This window comes from Pelecanus crispus, chromosome 2 (genome assembly GCF_030463565.1).
Source record: "Pelecanus crispus isolate bPelCri1 chromosome 2, bPelCri1.pri, whole genome shotgun sequence".
In the NCBI taxonomy this organism is placed as follows: domain Eukaryota; kingdom Metazoa; phylum Chordata; class Aves; order Pelecaniformes; family Pelecanidae; genus Pelecanus; species Pelecanus crispus.
In genome coordinates this window covers 1,533,216-1,553,208 of record NC_134644.1, presented here as the reverse complement: position 1 = coordinate 1,553,208, position 19,993 = coordinate 1,533,216, and the positions used below count along the sequence as shown (strand labels likewise).

The following is a 19,993-nucleotide window of genomic DNA, read 5'->3' as shown; positions in this document are numbered from 1 at the left end:
CCCACATGTACAAATTATGCCCATCTTCCCCCACCTCCATGACCACCCAAAGAAAGGTTCTGGTGCACTAATCTGCTCCTTCAGCTCATAACTCGGCCGTATCTTTCTCCTGGATGCCTCCCCAGCCTGCAGATACCAACATGAAGGTGTCAGCCACGGTCTGCTGATGGCCTGCTGCTTAGTTGGGTTAGCTCCCCTCAAAGTCCCGACTACAAAACTCCAAGCCTGGGAAACAGGCACAGTGGCAGGACAACGAGGAGAACCAAGCTTGAAATATCTTCGAACAAACCCACATCAGGTGGGACGGGTCATCTTCTGGGTGTATAACCTCTCCACCCTTCGCTGGATTTGTGACAGTCCATGGACTGTCTTCTGGTGGGATGACTACACCAAGAGAAGGTTGTCTTCTTCCAAGACAAGCTTCAGCTCCGCAGCAACGTTCTGCCAGTCTGCAAAATCTCTCTCCAAACAATAGCTCGTCAGAATAGCACACGCAGAAACAAAAGCAATATCGCAGCCAGCCCCAGACTTCAGTCACCGTATCAAGTGTTGAGGAACCATATCCAAACCCCTTGACACACAATAGGCCAACTGCAGTAGATACTTTTGCCGCTCTCACTGGTTTATCTACCCTCTTGCCCAAGGAGGTCTTCACATGGTTATCTCCTTCCCATCCTTCTCAACATTCCTGATCCTAGCACACCTAGCAGACACAACGCTTGCTATGGTGAGCTGTTCACCATCAGCCATATCTTTACTACAACCTCCCTACCTTGTCTTCAAAAGAAATTCCTAAAACTTTAAATAAAACTGGACCTGATATTTCCATACGGGGCAGCAGCACTGCTTCAGTCCCTATCAATACCCTGTGCTGCCCTGTGCACGCGTTATTCCAAAAACAGCAGGGCACCGCTCTTGCAAAGGTGAAGTCCAGCAGCACCAGGGACTCCCCAGGTTATCTGGCAAATCTGGAAAATCAGGAGCCAGAAAACGCCACAACGTTCACCCTCTTCTTCGATACAGTTGCTGTGCAACAGAACAGTGATGAGGAGCGCTCGCTTATTTTAACAATCGCTTAACGCTGTTATCTTTTGCATAAACACAGTGCGAAGGCGCTCTCGGTTAAACATATCGGGCTGAAAATGCAGAATTGTTTTCACTGCATTTTAGATAACTTGGCACGCCTCTCTAAAGCAATCAAAACTCTTCCCCGTATCTTCCTGTGAATTAGTCTCATATATTTGATATAGGAGTAAAAAACTCTGCCGTAAGACCTGTAGCTTTCTTAAGTGTCAGAAACATTGCTGGATTCCTCAGAACTCTTTGTCTTCAATAGAAGCAAAAAAAAAAAAATCAGAGTTTCCACGGAAACTCACTAAAATACCCAGAGTTACAGAAAATCTTTGCACAATTAAGCAGATTGTCTTGAAGCTCAGTCTCCGGTGTGCTGGAGACTGAACAGACTCATCGTGCCCATCCCACAGCCTTTTGAGATGGAAATCAGAGCCTGGTGAAACTCTGAGTGCACAGCACTGCTTCCCCACGGCAGGACACTCCAGCAATTTCTTCTACAAAGTCTGTCTGCAGAGCAGCACGACCGATTTCTGCTCGCCCTGCGTGGATCTGAGAAGACATCCACGCCCACGCGACCTGCACACAGATGGCAAGGTCTGAACCTGAGGGAGAAAAATCCACCCGGGTCTTGCTAGTCGTAGGAGCGTGGCAGTTGACCGCAGCCGCTCTCACCTGGAGATACCACCCACCTCGCTCCCTTCTCCCAGCAAATCCCATCTTTGTCTCCTGTTCATCCCACTCCTCCTGCTGCACCTTGTGCTCCAGGTCCCAGCAGCAGTTTGAATGTCCTCGCTCCTCTCTCTTCTCTCATGGCACCAACTCAAGCTCTTTTTACTACTGGGAGTATGAGAAAGCGCCGGCTCGGCAAGGCAGAAGGCAACTCCTTGACTTACCCTACCTAGCGGGAAGGCATTCCCGTCTCAGACCTGCTCCTTGCACACACACCTACAGAGCAAGATGTACCCAGCACTGCTGCTCTTCCCAGCCACGCTCGCTTTTTGAGTACAAGTTTCCAAACAGGACTGTAATTCCAAAAATATCAGCAAAACCAAAAATCACAGAATCATAGAATCGTTTAGGTTGGAAAAGACCTTTAAGATCATCCAGTCCAACCATTAACCTACACTACCAAGTCCACACTAAAAAGCATCCATCCTACTGCCAACGGGTTCAAGCACCGCGCAACCCTTGCATTCAAGTCCCACCAGCTCCTTTGTGCCAGACGCTGTCGGTAAAGGCACTGATCCGGGCACAACGGGCAAATAACACCAGGCTTTAGTGAAAGAGAGACGAGTCAAACACAGACTCAGATCTGTAAGCCTGGCTGATGCCAAACCAGCACTCAGAAGTACAGCCATTAACTACTAACAGGGGGAGGAAAGATCCCCATGGGACCTCCGTGTAGCCCAAAGGGGAGGAGGACTCAAGGAGAGGGTAAGTCTTGCAGAGGTGGGAAAAGCAGAAGAGACACAACCAGAGCGTGCGCTCATCTGACGCCGTGTAATGAGGACAGAGAAAGAAGGGGAGACAGACTAAACACAAGATGAAGCCACAGCAAGACTGTCAGAAACCCTAATGAGAAGAGAGCAAAACCAGAGCGGGAGATCTAACACGCAATTAGTGGATACGTACGTGCAGATAACTAAGAGGGACGCCTGACAGAGGACAAGGACAGTGTGTAAAGCTGGAAGAACCTCTGCAAATCTACAACGTCAGTGAAACTAAAAAAACACAAGCAACTTATTTTCCCTTCACGAGGGAGTAAAATAGCACGAGGACGTCATTCGAAGAGCAAAGGCTTACGATGGCAGATCTTTGGCAGCTCTCAGCCCCCAGCCTTTCTTCTCAGTGAGGATCACTTCAACATCCGCATGCTGTTTCTTCTGGAAGCGCCTGTTGGAGCAGTAGTCGCCGTTTGGGCACCTGGAAGAACTAAGGGAAGGAAATGGAACAAATCAATTCCCATTAGGACAACAGCGATAACAGAAACGGATCAGATGGGAAATAGATACCAAGGAACCATAATAAATTCAGCGTAAAACCTTCAAACGTGTTTGCTATAAAAAGCATAACCATCTGACTGTCAACATACTAATGCAGACAGTTTATTTCTGGAAGGAAGATAAAAACATTTGGAATGCAAATGCCGCCGTACTTCAATGTCGTACAATCAAGATGGGATGAACTGGCCTCTTCTCCCCACGTTTTTATGGGTTCTTCCCCCAAGATATCCCCTTCCCCTACATCTACCACCTGGGCTATGAAATTAAAAAAAATAATAATAAAAAAAGAGAGGGCAGGGCTTCTGCCAGATAATTCTTCTCCTTCCACCCCAGCTGGTGACAATCCTCATGCCAGGGGGTGAATCCTAAGCGCCCTGTCCCCTGCCTCCTGCATACAAGAGCTCCCTCTTCTCCTCTTCTCTTCCAAGAAGGAAAAGGAGACAACAGCCATAGCCTGATGAGGCTCTGGGGAGAGGAAAGAGATGCAAAAGGAGAAATGAGAGGAAATAAGGATCTCAAGTAGAGCTACATTTGCTTTTCTGACTCCCTCCAACCACGCTTATGATGGTCTAGAGTTAAAGCTGAGGAGCAGAAGACTCCAGGCATTTGTAGCAGGTTTTAACAGGACGTCGCTAAGGTCGAGCCTCCCGCAGAAGATCTAAGGTCAGATTTAAATGTTGGCGCGTAGGCACTGAAGATCACTCCACACCAGCCAGGGAAAATGAGAGGGCACAGACACCTTGTTGCCACCGCCCAGGACAGTCTGGATTCCTTCAGGGGCTCCCAAGTCATCTCATGGACACCACCGCCCAACCCTGGCAACTCATGACATGCTACTTACCACTCTATCATGAGCAGGCGGTTGAGACAGTCTTCTCCACAAGCAACCTCCCCCTGAGCTCGCTCTTCTTTGGAGAGAGGAGGGCATTCGCACAGCATTCGCTTAATATCCCGGTGAGATTTGTTTTTCTTCCTATTGAAGACAAGTCATTGAAACACAGGTTAGACAGCATCTGGGTAGAGAAATTACTCCTCAGTCGTTATCAGTTGTTACTGGAGGAGATTAATTTATTCTCTAGAAACTGGGCGTATGGATTGATTACCCTTGGATAACCACAAGAAGGTACAGGGGTAAGCAAGGACACTCGGTTTGTTTTGAGGGGGAGGTGATGACTTTCTGATGACCAAAGATGATTTCTCAGAAAGACATCCCAGGAGATTTAACTTTTTTTCCTTCTCCACAATTCCAACAATCCAATTTTACTTGCAGCATAGATGTGCACATGCATGCACACCTACAGCCAGAGGAAGGACTAAAACCCCTTCGTTTTGTCATACGAGAAACTGATTTCCAGAAAATTCAGTCCTGATTTTTCTAGGCAGAGGATTTCTCACCACATAGCACAAGCTCTAAGGTTTAAATTAAAAGGATAAATTTCGATTAGCCTCTCATGAAATACTATATTCTGTAACTGTATATAATACTACGGAGAAAATCTCCAGACATCCCTTCCAACCCCAGCTGTTCCGTAACACCCATTTGGTTTCGCTGATCCAAAGGCCAGGAGAAAACCTGTATTCTAAAATATTAACATATAAACTATTAGTTGAGCGCGCATACCATTTAAAAATAGCATTCTTTTAACAAAGCAAACTGGAGTGTTTAGCTACTTAAACCTCTGCTTCACTGTCAAGTAAGATGATGAAAAAGAAAGCAAAATCATAGTTACAGAAACGGTAGGGCACCAAACATATCTACTAATTGATATTTCAGTTGCCATGAGATGATTAGGGAAGTGCTTTGGAGCATGGATCCCAACGAGACAAAAAAAAGGCATAAGAAAAAAAAAAACTTGGATTGAAATAAATAGCAGGTTTTATCTGCAGATAAGTGGTATTCAGACTCTGAATCAAGAATATCTTTTAAAACGCATTTATATATAAAAAAAAGAAAGCTATTTTAGCGAACAAGAGACACGGCAAAGCCTTGAGTGCTACGACCCCAACACACGATGCCCAACACGGGTTTAAATTGGCCCATGTGAAGTGTCCCCCCGAGCTGGCGCGGCGCCCGGTGCCCTCACCGCAGGTGAGTGCCAGCGCTCGGTACCCGAAGGTTCGGCAGGAACGCCGACACTCAACCACCCCTGAGGAATCACGAGATGAAAAAGGAGCATGAAGTTAAATGAAGCGGCGAGATTTTAAATAGGCATAAATCATCAGAAGGCTTTGCCACAGTCTGTGCCAGGAATAAGAATTGGTTACGAGCTCGTAAGGAGCTCTCACCTACACGTTAAAGCCAGAGCGAGTATTTTTTTGGCAAGGACGAAGGTAGTTGAGCCCTGAAGCAATACACTTACTAATCTTCCCTAAAGCTCAGGAACAGATGATTTTTTTTTCCAGGGATCATATCCCGTTCAACGTTCCCATGCAAAAGGGAAAAGGATAATCTGCAGCCAACAGCTGCCCTCTGATATTTCACATCAGTCTGTTAGATCTAAAATAACGCATCTGAGATGACAAAGAATTACACGCAAGTAACCAAAGCCTTTGGAAGCACACATCGTTTGTCCAAAACCTTTCCCACACCCAGATTTCCCTGTGTCTTCGGAGAGGGAGAGAGCTGGCATTTGGGGACACTAAACAGACAAGATCTGGCAAGCCCCGAGGCGATGCTGCTATAGTGCTCGGGGTTCTAACGTAGCTGCACCAAGTTCAGGTCAACGGTGGACAATAAAGCAAAAACCTTGGAAAAACTTGAAATACTCTTACAAACTACCATAGGTGCAAGAATAATAAGTTTACTTGCTGCTGATGCCTGTAATCCCACGTGTGCAAGTCCTGCCAGATACCCAAATCGGCATCAGACAACGGGGATGCTGCAAGATGACTGAGAAGAGGGGATAAATAAATCACCCTCCCCCCATACCCTCCAATCTGCCACCTCTTCCCATCACCAGGGCCTGTCTGGGCCCAACCAGGGGGTTCTGTTTAGAAGAGACCCAGGGGAGGTTAAACACTTGCCCAGCATCGTCTCCTCTACGAGCAGCTTTGCCAGATGTAGGGAACGCGACATCCCTCCCTCCAAATTATGCCAATTTGGCCATAGAAAAAAAAAAGCTATCACAGAATCAAATATGAGTTAAAATCTAAAATTGCTATAAGCAAGGGGGAAAAAAAAAAAGGGTAAAAAAATGAGTTACCTTTCTGTCAAGTACACATTCTCCTCAATAAGGTCAAAGTAACAGGGCATCTTTCCTTGCTTGGCAAACTCCTTCCAGCGCTGGGGGTCTCTGAAGTCGTCCATGATACACAACCGACCGACCATGGAGGAGTCCTGCGGCGCCGACTCCACTTGCTCCCCCTCCGGTTTCATCTTCTTCTTCTCCCTCGAGTCCACATCGCTCTCAGAGTCGCTCTCCAACTCCGGGCGTCTTTTTTTTGGTGGACCTCGCTCTTTCACATCACTTTTTTCAAAAACCTTCACCTCCTCCTTCTTCTCCCCGCCGGGCAGCGGCTCCTTGGTCGAATTGCTGCTGATCTCATGAGCCTGCACCGAGCCTTTTTCTTTCTGCCCGGGCACCTGACATTTACTCGAGGGGCTGGGAAAAGGAGGCTTGCAGTCATCATCCCAACGGTCATCCTCTTCGTACTCCTCGTGATCCTCCGTTAGAGAATCCGGTACTTGCCCTTGAATTCGTTCGTAATTAACTGCAGAAGGTCTGCTAGCGGACCTCGCATCCCAATAACCGTTGCCTTGCCAGTAACTCTGAGAGCTGCCGTACGCTCCCGAGCCCGGCTGGTAAACGTAGCCTGAGTAGACCCCGAAGCTGCTATCCGGCTGCTGGTAGGTGCTACTGGGCTTCTCCGGCTGGGAAAAGTCCCAGCCCAAACCACCCAGGTCCTCCGTCGTATGAAAACCGTCCAGCCTGGAGAAGTCTCCGAGGCCAGACTGGTTAAGCCCACCCTTCCCTTGCCTACTGTCTGGCTTGGAAGAGCTCATCTGGTGTCGGGATTTATCGGCGCTTTCGAAACTCTCTGGCAGACAAAATGGCTGCTCGTCTTGTCGGCCAATGGGTCTACCAACGGACATCAGCTCCTTCAACATTATTCTCTCGTCCAGGTTGGGCTTGCCGTGGGAGTCTGCCGTCAGGTCTGCCTGACTCGTACTGTCAACACCATCGCTCTGAGGCTGGCACGGATCCGGCCGCAGCTCCTCCATCTCCTTCCTGCTGAGCTCGGTAGAAGTTGCCGGACTCTTCTCCATCCCTCTAGGAGAACATCTGCTCTCTACTTGTAGACCACCTTTACTCGCCATATTCTCCGACCTCTCTTCATAGTAGGGTCTACTGGGCTCCGGTCGCTCGTCGTCCCAGTGGTCAGAGAAGCGCCTGTTGCCCTGGCTACTCCGTGAGGAGCCGGGGCTGCTCTCCTCCATAGCGATGGTTGAGTTCTTTGGAACGACCACAACAGACTGGAGACGTTTCCGTGGCGTGCCGTCATCTGAATCCGAGTCCTGTGTGTCGCTGTCTTCGCTGCCTCCCTCGCTGTCGCTCTCCCCTGTGTCAGAGTAATCGTCGTGGCCAGCAGGAACAAATTCAGCAGCGTTGCCGCTGCTGTCGCACGTCGGGGCTTGAGTTACCATCTCCATTTCTTCTGCAGTGACAATGACATCACAAGAGGGAAACAAGGCGTCTGGAAAAGCCGAAGCCACCAAGGGCTCATTTCCCTCGTCCTTCCTGGCCAATACACCGGGACACCGAACTCTCAAATCATCGGGTCCAACTCCCTCGGTGGAAACAGCACTTTCTTCCACGACCTCCCCGCTGCGGTGCTCCAGCGGCACTTCTGAATAGTACGAATGCTCATCTTTGAATGACAGCTTGCCTTTTGCCGACCCAAGATCAACGCGCTGAGTATCCAACTCGAGCATCTCTTCAGCTTCTGAACGCTGCACCAGCTCCTGGCGTCCAGCCGGCGGTGGCACATCCCATTTGGAAGAGATGCTTTCCGCCGGCACGGGATGGTCCGACCTGAGCCTGGGGGAACAGCCATCCTGGAAGGGATCCCGGCTCGAGCTCTCCACTGCCAGGCTAATTTTATGGGAAGGATGACCGTGCTCATCGTCACATGCAGACTTTGCGTGGTGATCTTCCGTGCTCTCATAATCGCACGTAACAGTCTGCGGCTCTACCTGCATGTCCAGGAAAGTCTCGGACGTAACTTTTAAATCTGCTGGTTCTGCTTCAATTTCAACTTCCGAATGATACAAAGCAGGGGTGGCATCGTCTGAAATGTAGCAAAAAACTGGTTCTTTGGTTTTGTCGCACAGAGTTGCCTGATCATCCAGCTTCTTAAGTACAGTTTTAGTATGATCTACATTCACGACGGGCAAAGGGATGGCTTCCCCTTGCTGCTGCAGGACCAGAGCCTCCGCTTGCCTAAACAGACTGTTGCACTCGCTGGACTGGACCCGAGAATCGTCCGGCTCTTGCTCTTGAGACGCATACGTGCTCTCAAACCCATTAGATGGCAACGGATACGACGGACTCGTCTTCACGACAGGCGACGCTTCTGATGGACACAGGCTATCGACAGAAGATGCAGCGACATCCTCTGTTCTGGAGGCACTGGAAGTTGCCAAACCATCAGCCCTACCCTCCGGGGACCCATTTACACTCAACTCCATGGAGAAACACGTTCTTAACTCATCGTGCTTTATCTTTAATAAAGCTTCTTGTTCCTTAACACTGTCGTGGCATTCGTTTCCTGTAAGCTCCTCGGACTCTGAGTTAGCAAAACCCGCTTTCGATTCGTCTGCCTTTTTAAAAGCGGGCAAATCGTTTAACTGTTTTAATGGAGAAAGTGTCTTTTCCCTTTCAAATTTTTTCGTAATGGACACCCTGATCTCATTGCTTTTTAGACAAGAGGTCTCTAAATCTAGAGAATTAGACTGCTGTTTTATTTCTTCGATCGATTCTGTACAACAGAAAGAACTCTTAAATTTATCAGGCTTTGGTGCGGGGGTCTTTGAAGGGGTGGACTTATAACGGGAGGAATTCACATTACTGTCGGGCTTAGAATGGGATGTCCCCTTTCGATAGCCTAGCTCATCAAGGGGAGAGCACCTTTTGGTTACTTCACTTTCTGAAGTCCTTTTTGAATCTCTATCTGCTTTCAAAGAAGACCTTCCTCTCCTCTCCACGTCGGCATGAGACGACTCTACTTTGCTGTCCCTGTCCGACTTAGAGTAAGAAGTCCTCGAGTCTCTGTAGGAGGAGGAGGAGTGGGACGACGTACGCCTCGAGTCGCTCGATCTGGAATGTGTCCTCCTGTACTCGTCCTCCGAGTCCGAGCTCTCTCGCGCCCTGCTGTCCGCATACGAACGGGAATACCTCGACCTTTCCCTGTACGGGGAGCTCCGATGGTATCTGCGGTCGGATTCGTAGTAATGTGAACGCTCCGACCTCGAGTAGGAAGAGCTGGTTCGGGAGCCCCGATCGGATCGGGAACGGGAATGAGACCGGCTTCGCCTTCTCTCTCTGTCTGATCGAGAGCGGGAGGACGCATACCGCGAATCTCTCTCCGATTTTGAATAGCTCGAGTACTTCTCATCCCTGTCCGACTTGGAGCGTGAGGAGGACTTCCCCAGGTCATCACCCCTGAGGGACGCAGAGCTTCTCCTGGGATCTCTCTCCTTTTCCGTACTGGATATCTTCAGCTCGTGTGACCGCTGGCTGGAGGAGGTCCTCACTGAATCTTCGTCGGACTCAGAGCCCAGCAGCGTGCCATCGGACTGGGAGAATTTCCTCTTCGACCCCTGCCGCCGGGAGCAGAGGGGAGCACCCTTCGAGCCGTCGGAAACCTCATCCTCTTTCCCAATATGGGAATCTTCCTTCTGCGGAGTTATTTCCGTCTGCTCGGGCGTGTTTTGAGTTACGCGTTCTTCCGAACCACGCAATACCGCATCCTGCTTGACGTCCGGCTCCAAAGCCTCCTTAGGTACCGCGTGGCACAGCTCCTTTGAAGCAGGGACTTCAGCTTCCACGGGTGGCAACAGCAACAGCGTCGACATCAGCGTTACTGGCAGTTGTGGCAAGGCTGCCGCTGCAGGAACCGGCATCGATGCTGCTGGCGACACCGTCGGCGGCGGGGGAGGTGGGGGAGGCGGTGGCGTTGAGGGAAAGTCCCCGGCCAATGCCACCGGTTCCGTTACCGGTGCCACAGCCGGCGCCGGCGGCGGTAGCGTTGCTGCTGTAGCTGGTGGTGGTTTTGCTGTGACATTAAGTAAATGTTTTTTAAAATGGATCTTCCCTAATTCTACCTTCGGTTTTGGAGGTGAAGACTCCTCAGCTGAACCAGCGGCATCCCCCAGGTCCATTTTACTTTTGGGGTTAAAGTCAGTCTGAGGGGGTACTGCTGGGGAGTTCTGAGTTTCATTTTGTTTCTCGTTTCCAAGACCAGTCAGAAATCTATTCGGTAAGGTTTTCTTGGTTAAACTAAAGCTGAAAGACACCTTTTGTCTTCCTTGCTCTTCAAGGTTAACCTTTGTTTTGGTGCCTTTGGGCAAAAAGCGACTCGAAGCAATGCCTTTGAACACCGGGCCTTTGATAAAGCCAGCTTTCTGTACGGTTTCAGGCTTGCCCTGCGAAAAAGAAAAAGAAGATGCAGTTAGAGGATTTGGTTTTGGGGTTTTTAACTCTGTTCTACAGACACACTGAACAATTTTCTTTTACCTGGTGAATTTTTCATGACAATAAAATAGAAATTGATACCCTGGGCTGGAGTCTGATAGCAGAGCCGCGCTGCCTTCCGCGGCTGGCTCTCTCTTGAACAAAACCAACCCCCCAGTCATTTCCAGTTTGGAGCAAAACCTCCTTTGGGGTTTGGACTGAAGCTTTTTAACTGACTTATTAATGACCAAACTCAAAGTCCTTTTTTCATTTAATTCTTAGGTTTTTTAAAAAGACACAGGGTTCAATTAACAGATAGAGTTAATCGAAGAGAGAGCACCACTTTATTTGTGCTGTTTCTGTGGTCCCACGCTACAAAATATCCTGCATTTTTAAGCTTTAAGCGTCTTTGTTTTCACGTCCCAGGAGACTGCACCTGGATGCATGTGGTTTCAGCGCGAATCAGACTACCCGGAATTATAGAATCATAGAATCATGGAATCGTTGAGGTTGGAAAAGACCTTTAAGATCATCCAGTCCAATCACTAACCTAACACTACCAAGTCCACACTAAACCACTTACAATTGCAGCAGCAGTTTTAAGCCCCGTCCTTTCCCACCTCCTGCCAACAGCCTTATCGCAATCATTAGTAATTCCCAATAAGTTTCCAGGCTCAGGCGTAGATCAGTATCGTTATAACAACCTCCAAAAATTCCCATCAGGACCCAGCCGTGCGTGAGGACTCTGTCACCTCCAGGCCAACCGACTGTAATACACTCCACGTGCATCTCACCAGAAGCTATCTGCTGTCTCCTGCCCAGGATCTCCCTCGCCACCTTGCAGTGAGGACCGTGCTACAGCAAGTCCATTCGTTTTCGATGCTAACGAGCTGACAGTCATCTTCTCTAGGACGTAAGAGCTCAGGATCTCCAGCAAGAAAGCTGCTGTGACAGCACTCTCATGAACCCTGGCTTTGGAAACGGAGCAAGTCTAGACCAACAAAGCTCCTTCCACATGGGAACCTCTTACCTTACAGGATGCATTCATCCGAGCCCGAGATCAGCAATTTTCAGAGCATCAAGCACCGGACGTTTACCCGGCTTAGCATTTCTCCAACTATTTTAAACGCTTAGGGCTCGTCTGCGCAAACGCTGTGTCACAGGAGTGCAATCCCTAAAGACGAATGTTGCCGCACCGTGGCAAAAGGGCGGTGGTGTCAACAGTCTTTATCCCCACAAATCCAAATTGCATTCGTGTAATTACATTTTGTGTGAGAAGCGTAACTCCAAAGGAAACAGCTGTAGTAGTATAAAAACAGTACGGAGCTGGGTTTTACTCCCATAACTGTTGCATGAACACATCTTTGGCAGCAGCAGTGGTTTCCCGCAACCCACTGTGAATTATTACGCACTTTGTTATCCTTTAACTTTTGTAAAACAATGCATAGCTGCTCAGGCTAAAGGCACCATAGTAAATTATTAAATAAGACGCTGGTGGAATGGAAACCCCATCTCATTCTATTCGCACCCTTGGACATCATATATACAAAAATAGTCCTCATTTTTGATGAAACACGTGGGGTTTTTATTTTAATTGTGAAAACCATGTCACGGTCTCCACGTGACTAGTCTCGGCTACCCAACCCAGCACCATACACAACCTTTGATCTTCACCAGCAGATGATTAGCCGCGTTCTGGAAAAAAAAATGGGTGCAAAAAAGAAAAAGCACTCCTTTTAAATGGGTGTTATTTATATGGGTGCCATTTCATGGATGCTTTTAAACGAGTGCCGTGGCTAAAAGGGCACCCAAACAGTGACCTTGGAAAAAAGTGCAGGTCCACACGCTTGCCCAGCTCTGAAACACACTCCTCTCCACAACTGTCTCACAACCATCTCCAGAAAGTCACGCTGAAAACACTATCCCTGTTTTCAAAAGAATCCACACATCTGCAGTAATCCAGAGACTAATACACAAGCACATATAAACTAATTCATGGAAGAATAAAGGACAAAATCAAGCATCCAGCCCGTTTGGTAGGAGTTTCTACATGTCTGAACGTTACTGAGACCACCCTCCCGTAGGACGCCGGGCTCAGCCTTCCAAAGAGCAAGGAAACATCATTTTGTGGGTTTGCTGGGTCAATTATTAGCCCTACGTGACCAGAAATTCACACCTTTTTACCCCGACCTGCATCTATGTCTTGGGACAATGGAAAAGTAAGAGATCGGGTTCCTGTCTTCATCCATACCCTGATGTCTAATGCAAGGAGTCTCCCCAAAGCTGAATCCAAATTTTGGATTGGATTCACCTATTATGCCAATTATATATAAAAAAATAATCTGTATATATATAAAAATATAGTAAAAATATACTAAAAATATAGTAAAAATACAGTAAAAATATAGTAAATACAGCGCATCAGCATTCAAGAGTTTTCTTTCTTGCTGGAACTTTTGAGAAATTAATTTATGTGCAAAATTCAGTTATGGAAATGTGTCGATGTTTTGATCAAAAGCTTTCTAACTTCAAGCGCAACGGATCTGAAATCCAAGCTCACATGTGAAGAACGGGGTTTGGATGCATCCACCTTCACACAAAACACAGGGCCTGAAGGCAAAAAAGGAGCTGCTAAGCTTCTATTCCTCCCCTTTTCACAGCCTATTCAGCAGAGATGATGCATTTCAGAACACGTTCCACCCTCATGTGCTCACCCTTCCAGGGATTTTTTTTTTCTTAAATAACACCAAGTTTAACAAAACATGACTTACAGAATTTTAAACATACTCCACAGGTAGCTTTTTGAAATTTAATAGGTAGCAATTACTGGCAAAAGCTCTCTAGTAGAAGAGGAGTTCTCCATCCTTTAATATTTTACAGAAAGGGAACGTTCCCCAAAACGTTGCTGTGGGTATTTTGCAGAAAGAAAAAGGCGACAGAAGCTCGCTCCGCATATTCAGCAGAGGTACACGATTACTGAATTACTGATTACAGCTCTCAGTTCGCCGGGAACACAGGGAGGACACGCAGTACGCCCACCAGCACAACCAGAGCAGATACGGTCCTACAGCATCAAAAATTATTAGCAGCAGTCATTCCTGTGCCGGGATATTATCAACTGTTCCAGTCCCTCCAAGTTTTCTCTTTTCCCCTTAAATTCACTGAGCCATATACAGCAAAACTATTTTTTTTTCCACAGATTAAGTCCTTAAATAATCATCTTCTGGTGCAGATAGCAGCACCTACCTGCACCGAATGACTCAAGGGCACCGTCGTGCTCTGCTATCGCATCCCTGTGTGTAGATGGCAGAAGTGGCACTGAAGGTGGTTCCCTTTCTCTCCTAAATTTAACCACTGAACTGGAGGCACCCCAGAATAACATCAGTTTGCTTCATCTGGACCCTCAGTCCCTCTCGACTCAAGAAATCTATAGGTCGAACCAACCAGGTTGGGCTAACGCATGTCCCAGGAGCTACATCAAGAAAGGAATCGGTTTTACTCACCTCATTTTCTTCTTCTCTATTGCAATCCAGCCGAGAAAACATGCAAAAGAAAACAGAAAAAGAAGGTGTAAACATCAGGCAGAAACAAGAAACGTAACGTTAGATCTCCGGCGCCGCAAACGGGACGGACCCGGGGACAGAGAGAGCGAGGGTAACGCCAACCCTACAAATAATCCTGCTGCAAGAGATGGCCCTGCCAACGTCACCCACCAGCCAGGCAGGCGCGCCAACCACCTCTGGAGGGGAGCACGGCATAGTTTTGAAGCTCAGTAATTTCAGTGCTGAGAATTCTGCATGGACTTTGACAGAGCAAACATTTTTTGAGCAAACCGCTGCCTTGGTGCTGTCTTCTAAGGGTCTGGCAAACAAGCCAGAACCTTATTTCAACAGACACTGCAGAGGTAACGCAGCTATAAAAATCGTAAAAATGAGATGTAGGAAGCTGAATTTGGTTTTCTTTCAATTTTAGTATTTTCCTTAGCAGCCCAGAAACAGTGAAAGTATCTGTCTCTCTCATCGCCAGAAATTAAAGATACTTATGAATATCTTATTGCTGTATGACCTGCTACGGATCTGAGGCCCTGCCTATTTGCCACGATGCTCAGAATTAATTAATCAGTCCTCTGGAAGCTGGCCGCTCGACAGTGAACTAATTTGGAGGGTTACCTTGATCCCAACCCAACCTGCCAATGCTGAGCCAACAGGAAAGCCCGACTTTTCTTTGCTTCCCTAAGTTCTCCGCTCCGACACCACGAGCCAAGCAGTTTCCCCTACAAGGAAAGAGGAACAAGAACACGACTGCTCTCTTCTTGCTCTGCCCGACACCTGAGAAAGCTTCAGCGAGTTTCTCGGCCCTCAAAGGAAAACTACAGAAGCAGATGTAGAAGTTTCAGCGGTTACCGATACGCCTTAACCGAGATGTCAACAGCTCACCCTTTTTATCTGTTATTTCCTCTACTAGAAGTCCAAAAGCGTTCTCCAGTGCTCTAACCTTTACATTTGCGTGCAGACGGCCTTTTCCCTATCCACCTTACAGACACGGGGGAAGTTTTCATCTGGACCTTTGCTAAATGTTATCAGCTTTCGAGCCATAATTTGGCACTGCCGTGGTGACACAGTGAAAGATTTCTTGCAGAAAAGGTTCACAGATTTCACTTCAAACGTCAGCTAATCGAGAAGTATCAGTTTCTGGAAAAGAAAGCCAAAGCTCTCGGTTTCTGGGTAACCCCGCCAGGGACCCGACACGGTGGTGACGGCACGGCAATAACCACCTATTTCCCCATTTAAACCATCATCAACAGAATTAGGAGCAACCTGCTAGAAAGACCTATCCCCAGCAGTAATACACTCCTGCCTCTACGAAGGCTCACGGCCAATTGATAAAGCTTATTAATAGGCTACAAATCATTCTTAGAGCAGCAAGAACAGGGTTTGTTTTCATCGAGGAAACATGAGCCATGAGTTTAAGCAAGTTGTGGAGTACACAAGGGCACGTATGTCATTTAATGGGGTTAAGCAAGCCATGAATTCAAAACGCTGCTGACGCAGAGGTCGGAAGCCCTCTAAGAACACCACTTTGACACGAATTAGTGCCTATAAGGAGGTTTCATCTTCAGGATCGCAGAAAGCGGAGTTTTAGACTTCCAGGACACCAACATTGTCAACGGTCGCATATTTTGAGTGTTAAACACAAGCGTTTACAAGGGGTGAGAACACTACTGAGGTCCAGTGCAGCCAAGACCCAAGGCGACCCAACGTCAACATCGGACTCGATGATCTGAAGGGTCTTTTCCAACCAAAATGATGCTATGATTCTATGGAGATCTTCAAGACATCCATAACCAGACGTGTTGTGATACAGCACAGAATAACAACCAACGGATGGAAGCTGGTAGTCCTAAACCAAAAAGAAATGTCTCTTTACAAGTAAGAACACAGATTTAAGCAGCTGTATATTGGGATACAGGTAATGAAGTTTAGCTTTTATAATTAAGAACACGTTGTAAGGGTAAAGGAAGTAGCTAATTCCTCTTAACAAGCCATTTTTGCTCTTGTTGCTGAAACATTGCACAAAACCAGTGTTAAGCTAAAATGCTGGCAAGTACACAAAGTAGAGGTCTCCAAAAACCGAAAGCTAGGCATAAAATTTTCCCTTCCAAGACAGCGTGCCTACAAAACAGCAGGAATCGCGGCACGATCCGGGCCAGCTCTAAGCTCACGTCCTGCTCAAAGCTTGCATCCACAGCAGCAGATTTCCTGGACAAAACGCCAGGTTGGTGGAGCAGCCCGAGCATCTGCCACCTCGAAACAGCCGCTCCGCGAAGGCGGACGGCAGAGCACCAGCTTCTGCACGGGGGGGGTCAAAGCAGCAAGAAAACTGCAATACCCTGAAGGGGAGAACCGCTAGTTGAGATCCTTCAAAACCCAAAGAAAATCTTGCGGGAGAAAGTGAGCTCTTGCTGCTCTACAGCCACTTGGTAGCGAGACTTGTCTGCCCTTGGGGGTGGAAATTGCTAAAATTTGAGCAGCTTAAAGGGTGGCATGTGAGAAGTCAAAATATCAAGAGATAGAAAGCAGTTAAGAAGGGACCAAACAGAAGATGTTGCCTGAATTTAACTGGTTGTTTAAAATAAAATATATAAGAATGAAGTAGATATGGCATTACTGATAACGCATCTTGCATAGTCCTAGATGTCTATACGAACAATTTAATTTCTACTGGACAGAGAAGTATTTCTTTGGTATTTCAGCCAGTTATGCCCAAGTGCTCGTCCCCCCCGAGTTACCCCTCCATCAGCAGCTAAAGCTGCCATCGGCAGCAGAACGCCATCCCACCTCGCCACGGGCACCCTCGCGCAGGTTAACCTTAATAAAGGAGGTAGCTGGCTTGGGTTATGGATCACGTTTCCATTTACGGCCTCTTCCTTCGCCCCAGATCAAAAAAAATATAAATAGATTTCCAAAATTAGTGAACACATTGCGGTTCGCTCAAAAACCTTTTGCCAAATTCCTCCCACGCTGGGTTTGAAGTTACGTAAGATCCCCACGTTCCGAGCCCGAGGAAGGAGCCGGCAGGCAGGAGACCCAGCACAACAAGAGCGTACGCGAGCTGGGGATCCATCCCAAACACGCAACCCGCAGGTTTTCCAGCAGGTTTCCAGCTCCGGAGGTTTAGAGCAATCCCACTTGTTTCCCTCCGGCTGTACCTTGCTATCTGCAGGTACATAAAAGGAAGACTGTTATTAAAATCAGCAGTGAATTCATGTGCTTAGTGGCCCATTTCTGTGAATGTCAAGAGAAAAGGGCTTGTTCAAACCCGAAATAAAACTCGAAGCAAAGCTGAAGACCTCTACAAACAAGTGGTTAATAAATTAAAAAAAAAAAAAAAACAGAAAAAAAACCCCATTGAACTGTACCATCTTTTATTTATCTACAGCAGCCCTATGTATTAGTATTTAAAAGAAAAAAAAAAAAATCAGTCTGCCCCTAATGTAAAATTTAAAAGAACAATTTTGCCAGTCAGATCTGATTAACTAACGCCAAATATCAGTCAGGTAACAGCAAGATGGGCTTGCACACCCCCCACAGCTGCACAACTGCACCCGACAGCAACCACGGCAGCAAGTAAATCACAAATCCCCACGCCGTACAGAGGAGTTTGTATTTGCAGGAAAGGGGTTTTTTAAGGCTACGGACCCATATTTCTACCAAACATCTTTATATAAGCTTATCAATGGCCTTATATAGCATTCTTTTTCCATGTTTTTATTCCTTCAGCTTTCCTACTCATGGAAACGTCCCAGGTTTGTCATGGGCATGTTAATAAAAAATAAGGTTGCATTTTAATTCTGAGGTTCAGCAGCTCCAGCGTTTCTTAAACAGCTTGGCATGAATGAGACTCCTCTCCTTTTTAAGATGTAATCCACATTGCAATCTGAACTATACGCAGGCTTTGCTTATGCTAAAAAAGCAACCAAACAAAAAAAATGCCTTCAGGCTTCTGAAGTCTAAACCGACAAATGCTGCTCTGCATTAAGACAAAACTGGAAGAGCCTCACCTCCCATATGCCCTCTTTTTTTTTTTTTTGCATTTTTTTCTTCTTAAGAGAGAAAAATCTGGAAGACTAAAGCCCTTCTTATCTAAACATCTGCAAGACTAACAGCTCTGCAAGCCTAAAAAGCCCCGTCCTGCACACCTCGCTTTAAGCCGAGGATGGGGTATTGTGCGGGCATTAGCATACGTCCATCTGAAAGCCCACCTGCCTCGGCAATTACCTTCCTTTCCGAAGAAAGGAAACAAAATGCAAAAACTCAGCAAGGAGATCCCAACCTCCAGACAGGGTTCGCTTAGGCCAGGTTAGCCAAAAAGGTCCTGCCAAGCGCGGGGACGCAGCGGGACCGCCGCAGCCGCTCACGGATCCACCGACCTTCGCCCGCAACACCGGGGGCTACGCAAACCGGAAGGCAAGACGAGAAATGAACGCCTCGGGCGGAAATTGGCAGTTCCAGCAAGATCCTAAAGCAAAAAAAGGAAATCTCTAGGCGGGTTCCACCGCTGCCCGGCCGGCAACGGAGGGCTGCACCTCTGCCGCTGCCGTGCACCACGATGCCGCAGACGAAGCTCCCTCGCTGCTGCTCTCGTTCAGCTCCTGCCATCCTGGAAACCAAACGATTTGATAAAATACTTACAGGCCTGAAGTGCTATTGCCTACTCGGTTTATTAGTCTCTAATGCGGCCGGCTGGAGATAAAAAACCAAGGACAAACGTGCAGCGGTCCCTATGATTAACTGAAATGCGGTGCTTAAATTGCTGCGAAATCTCTCGTACAGGGCGCTGTGCTTTTAATACCCAAGCGTGTCCCTGCTCCCAAAAATACCGCACCACAACCAGATAATGTACAACCAGGAAAAAAAAAAAAAAAAAAAAAAAAGCAGGCAAGTTAATAGACAATCCTGCTCCTTCCCCCACAAAGCCACGGACAGAGGAAAGGCTAAAGCACACCCAGGAAGGGGGGCGGGGGGACATCGCTATCAAACATCTTATTTAAACAGAAGCTTGAAACCAAGCCAAGCTCTCCCGAAAATGAGGTCAAGGTAGCTGTAAGCATATACCTGTCCCTGCAGCACATCCCCCAAATCCGGCTCACCCATCCCCTGCTTTCCTAAATCAGCATTTTCTGGTTTACGCAACGTTTTCTCTGGGTTTGGAGTTGTAAGTTTGGAGCAGGGGAGGAGACACCATTTCTCCTGTGCTGAAATACGAAAGAACAGAGGGGATTGAACACACCGGGAAAACAAGTAGCTGAATATACTGAAAAGAAATATTTCTTCTTTCATTTACAAAAATGATAAGGGCTGAGAGACATCCTGCATGGTCACAAGCACGCCAGGAAGGGATTTTGCTTTTAATAGATTATGGGTTACTGGCGTACGGAGTCACCTGTAATCATCGGTGAACGCTCCCTCCTAATACACCCCCCTGAAATGAACTTTATAAATCCAGAAAAACCCCAGACACGAGATATTTCAACAGCAGGCACGAAGAAGATTAAGAAACTCAACGGCTGTAGCTTCCACTTCAGGCCAGCCCGGGGTCCCCATTTCTCATCGGGCTGGAGGAGAGCCACCGAGAACGGATTCAAGAGGCATTACAACACAATATGGAAAACTTATAGCGCTATAAATTTTTACTATGAGCATTTCCACTCTGTTCTCCACAGCTGGGGAAAATATAGGCTTA

General features: G+C 47.4%; 1 protein-coding gene across 1 annotated transcript in view; it reads right to left on the bottom strand.

Moving 5' to 3' along the window:
* SETD2 (SET domain containing 2, histone lysine methyltransferase) overlaps positions 1 to 18,909 on the bottom strand; it is a 64,619-nt gene extending 45,710 nt beyond the window's left edge. The window contains exons 1-7 of the mRNA XM_075706522.1: positions 18,837 to 18,909; positions 17,460 to 17,467; positions 15,251 to 15,420; positions 14,254 to 14,269; positions 6,281 to 10,722; positions 3,919 to 4,050; positions 2,878 to 3,006 (exon numbers count right to left, since the gene is read on the bottom strand). Coding sequence (XP_075562637.1) covers positions 2,878 to 3,006; positions 3,919 to 4,050; positions 6,281 to 10,722; positions 14,254 to 14,269; positions 15,251 to 15,420; positions 17,460 to 17,467; positions 18,837 to 18,909 — 4,970 coding nt within the window. The remainder of the gene's footprint in view (positions 1 to 2,877; positions 3,007 to 3,918; positions 4,051 to 6,280; positions 10,723 to 14,253; positions 14,270 to 15,250; positions 15,421 to 17,459; positions 17,468 to 18,836) is intronic.
* Between the last annotated feature and the right edge of the window lie 1,084 nt (positions 18,910 to 19,993).